Genomic DNA, 3,983 nt, shown 5'->3' with positions numbered 1-3,983 from the left:
TTATTTACAGGGTTAAAATAACATTGCAAAAAAAAAAAAAACAACAACAACAAAAAAAGAAAAAAGAAAAAAGTCTCTGGAAAAGTTGAGGTCATAGATTTCAAGGCACCATTGATAGTGTCCGCAGCTGAGCAAAACTGTCCGTCTGTGAGAGAGGGTTTCCTTTGAAATGCAATAAGTTACATGCACAAGCCTTACACATTTACTCGGTTTGCTCGGTTTCCCTTTGAAAAGTCCCCCATAGGCGTTGCTCTGGTGAGGGTTCCCCAGCAGGAAAACGCAGGAGTCCCGGGGAAACAGAGAGTCTAATAGATTGTCCCAGAGGCCAGCGCTAGCGGGTGTTGTAGGGAGCCGGGGGGCTGCAGGTGGGAATTGAGGGAGCTGGCGCTGGAGTACCAGGAAGTCGAGGTCTCTAGGTAGCCGGCTGCGGAGGACGGGTTGGAGTTAGGCGCGTGCCCGTGAGCATGAGGGTGATGGCTGAGGGATCTGGAAGAGCCCTGAGGTTCCCACACCGCAGGTGACTGTGGAGAGTTGCAGGCCATGGGGTCGCTGGAGCTGGGACTGTGCTCCGGAGGCATCTCCCCGTTTTTCATGATCTTCTTGATCTTGGATCTTTTATTCTGAAACCAAATTTTCACCTGCGGGGGGCGGGGGGGAACCAAGAGGGTTAACACCGGGGGCAGGCGGGAGAGGAGCGGCGGGGTCTGGCTCCGCGCAGGGCGGGGGGGAAGAAGCCGGGTAAATCCTGCCCGCCACCGGCGCAGGCCCCCAGCCGGCGAGCTCCTCACCGGCCCCGATCCTGCGCTCCAGGGTTCCCCCTTCAGCCCCCAGCCCGCGCCAGGCCTTTGTCCCAGCGCCTCCCGCCCGGGTGGCGCTCGCCTGCTGGAAGCCGCCGCCTGGCGGAGCATGTTGTTTGTGGAGGTGGCTAAAAGCCCAGAACCCCCTCTCCGAGGCGGGCCGGGAGGGGGCGAGGGAGACGCTCCGGGTTCCAGCGCCGGGCAGGCGGCAGGCTGGGCGCTCTCTGCACCCGGGTGATTTTGGGGCCGGTGCCTTCTCCGGCGACCGATCGCAACCCCAGCACAGCCCGGGCGAGCGGCCGGCGCCCCGCATGGCCCCGGCCGCGGGCAGCGAGGTTGGCACGGGACGAGGCCGGCGCTGGAGAGAGGGGCGCACGGAGCGGTTCCCCGGCTGCAGGCTGCGATGGGCCCAGCGAGCAGAGCCCCACAGCCCCCGGCTTCAGCGGGGCGGCGGGGAACGCCAGCCCGGGGGGCAGCGCGGCCACCCAGCGGGAGCCAGGCGGCCTATTTGGCCAGCCCCAGGCCTCAGCGGCGCGGCTGCAGCCCCCGGTACCGGGTGGCTCCCCCGGGGGGATCTGCTCCGCTGGGGGAGAAGCGGGAGGCGGGCGCCCCGGCTGCCTTACCTGCGTCTGGGTCAGTCCCAGGGAAGCCGCCAGCTCAGCTCTCTCCGGCAGGGCCAGGTACTGCGTTTTCTGAAAGCGCCGCTGCAAGGCCGCCAGCTGGAAGCTGGAGTAGATGGTCCGGGGCTTGCGGACTTTCTTTGGTTTGCCGTTCACCATGCGCACCTCGGGCTCCGCCGCCTCTTTCTCTGCGCAAGCCGAAAGGGAGCCGGTTAGCGCTGGCCGCAGAGATCCGGGCCGCGGGGAGCAAAGGGGAGGCCAAGGCTCAGGCCGGGGCACCACACGGCTGGGCCAGGGAGCAGCAAGGAATGGGGGGCGGGGGGTGATCTCCCGGCCTGGGGGCGAGGGAAGGCCTGGGGCAGAGCTGGGGGTGGCAGCTTGGCTCCGGTTAGCCGCCGCGGGAAGGAGCAGAGGCCCGGGGCTGCGGGGTGCTTGATCCCCACCCCGGCTCCACTCGCAGCCCGCAGAGCCCAGGCCGGGAGGAGCCGGTGGCTGTACGGAGCAGCCCCCGCACGCCCGTGGCCTTCCGCCTCCCCTGGAAGCGAGCGGCCCCAGCCAAGGCCGGGGGAGGCGAGAGCGGCTCTACACAGGCGGGAGACACCCGCGGCGGCTGCTCCCCGGGAGGGCGACTCGCGGCGGGGCCCGGCTGGCGGGAGGGGGTACGAGGCGCCCCAGGGGTTCCCTCCGCTGCCGGGCGTGCACCGTCCCCCCGGCGCCGACTCGCCCACGCGCGGGTGGGTTCGCTCCGGCAGCGCTGGCCGAGCGGGGTCCCACCCGCGCTGCTGGGGCTGGGCTGGCTCCGATCGGCCCAGAGACTCGCGCCAGCCCCCGGCCGAGCCGGGGCCAGCCTGGCCTGGAAGCAGGCGCCAGTCGGCAAACCGCACAGACAGGGCCGCGGCTGGGGGGAGCCGGCCCGCGCCTGTGCCTGTGCCCGGCTGCGCTTCCCACGGCCGTCCCCGGCGGCGGCGGCGGCGGAGAAAACCGCAGAGTTGAGCTTTGAGCCGTTGCAACCCACCGGCCCCGGAGACAGGGCCCCGGCTGGTCCGCCCCGGTTGTGCTTGGCTCTCTGCCGGGCGCGGGGGGGGGCGCACTTTACAGGCCTTTTGCTTTGCTAGTGGGCGGCTGTTCGGTAGCTCTATCCCCCCGGCCAGGACAGCCGGCAACGCCCGGCAGCCAGGCACCTCCGACCCCGGGGACAGGAGCCAGGCGCCGCAGCAACCCGCTGGGGAATCCGCTCCGGGCTTGCGGCTGGCGAGCGGCCGCGACTCCCCTGCCCCCCGCCCTCCGCTCCCCCGGCCCCCTTCCCCCAGCTCTCACCTGGCTGGTGCGAGGAGCTCTGGACGCGGTTGTAAGCCCCGCCGTACTGGTGGTAAGGACTCGCGTAGCCGTAGTCTGCATAGGCTTTGGCGGGGTAGTTCCCAGCAGGTCCGTTCATGCCGTGGTACTGGTACTGGTAGGGGTTGAGCGCTTTGCCGTAGGAAGCCGAGGTAGGCGAGCAGTAGCCGTGCGGGGCTCCCCCCGTTGGACTGTAATAGTCCGAATCCGTAGCCGAGGACTCCGGTAAAGTTGGAGATTCCTGAGACGGGTGGTGCATGGCTGCAGACGTCTGGAAGGGCGCCTGGAAATCGCCGGATCTGATATTGGGGACCCTTCTGTCAAATACTCCTGTCATAGCTTGGAGCCTGCTGCGTGCTGGGGCTGGCTGCTGGGGCTGCTCAGGGCTACGCAGACATGTCTGGGGGAGGAGGCTGGGAGTCTCTGAGTCTGTCTCTGTCTCTGGCAGACTGCTGGCTGGGGCGCAGCATAGGCTTGGTTAAATCCTTAATTGCGCTCTTACGCACAGCAGGGTGGATCGGGTTCCATTGGCCAGAGCAATCAGGAGCAGCGACACCCTAACTCGTCCAACTAGTTTTGCACAACAAAGCTTTGCTACGGGGGAAAAGTCCATTTCAAGCTCTTCTAAAGTGAATACCGACAGCAAGGCACGAGGCGTAACCTCGGTATCGGGAGATTCCCCGCTCCCCAGTCCGCCGGCTAGAGCTGGGCAAATGTTACAGACACCACGCGCGGGGAAGGCGGGTCACCATTACTGCTCGAGACAGCCGGAGCCAGATTGGCCCCTGGTGTAAATCCGCGCACGGCCGTGGGCTCAGACCATGGGATACACTTGGCCCACTGTCACTGCAGGGCAGGTTGTGCCGCGGTCGGTCAGTAACGAAGGGAAGAGACCCAGAGGAGGGGAATTATATTGCAGGGCAACGCGTTGGCTCCTTTAGCGCTTCAACCGGCGAAGCGGACATTCCTGGTGTAAATTCCTAATTCCGAGCCGGGGTGTGTGAGGGATCAATAACTTTTTCATCAAGCGGGTCTTCCCCCCACACCCCGCAGCCCGGGCACACTGCAGGACCCCTCTGCGGCCAATGCAACGAATGGCATTTCAGATCTATGCCCGCTCCCACCACCGCGGCGCGCAGTAAAGATCTGGTCCCCGAGTATCAGTTTGCCAGCCAAACCCCGCATGGATATCAGCAAGGGTTTTGCAGGAGAACTGAGCGCAGGCCAGGGG

General features: G+C 66.1%; 1 protein-coding gene across 1 annotated transcript; it reads right to left on the bottom strand.

The window, feature by feature from the left end:
- On the bottom strand, nt 1-3,418 carry DLX5 (distal-less homeobox 5). Its single transcript, XM_074986217.1, has 3 exons — nt 2,735-3,418; nt 1,421-1,605; nt 1-638 (listed from the first exon to the last, which is right to left on the bottom strand). Exons 1-3 carry the CDS (start codon nt 3,087-3,089, stop codon nt 306-308), a joined length of 873 nt encoding a protein of 290 aa, XP_074842318.1. The 5' UTR covers nt 3,090-3,418; the 3' UTR covers nt 1-305.
- Between the last annotated feature and the right edge of the window lie 565 nt (nt 3,419-3,983).

The sequence above is a fragment of the Carettochelys insculpta genome, chromosome 2 (assembly GCF_033958435.1).
Source record: "Carettochelys insculpta isolate YL-2023 chromosome 2, ASM3395843v1, whole genome shotgun sequence".
NCBI classification, from domain to species: Eukaryota; Metazoa; Chordata; order Testudines; family Carettochelyidae; genus Carettochelys; species Carettochelys insculpta.
Note: the sequence above shows the minus strand (reverse complement) of the source record. Positions and strands in the feature narration are given on the sequence as shown.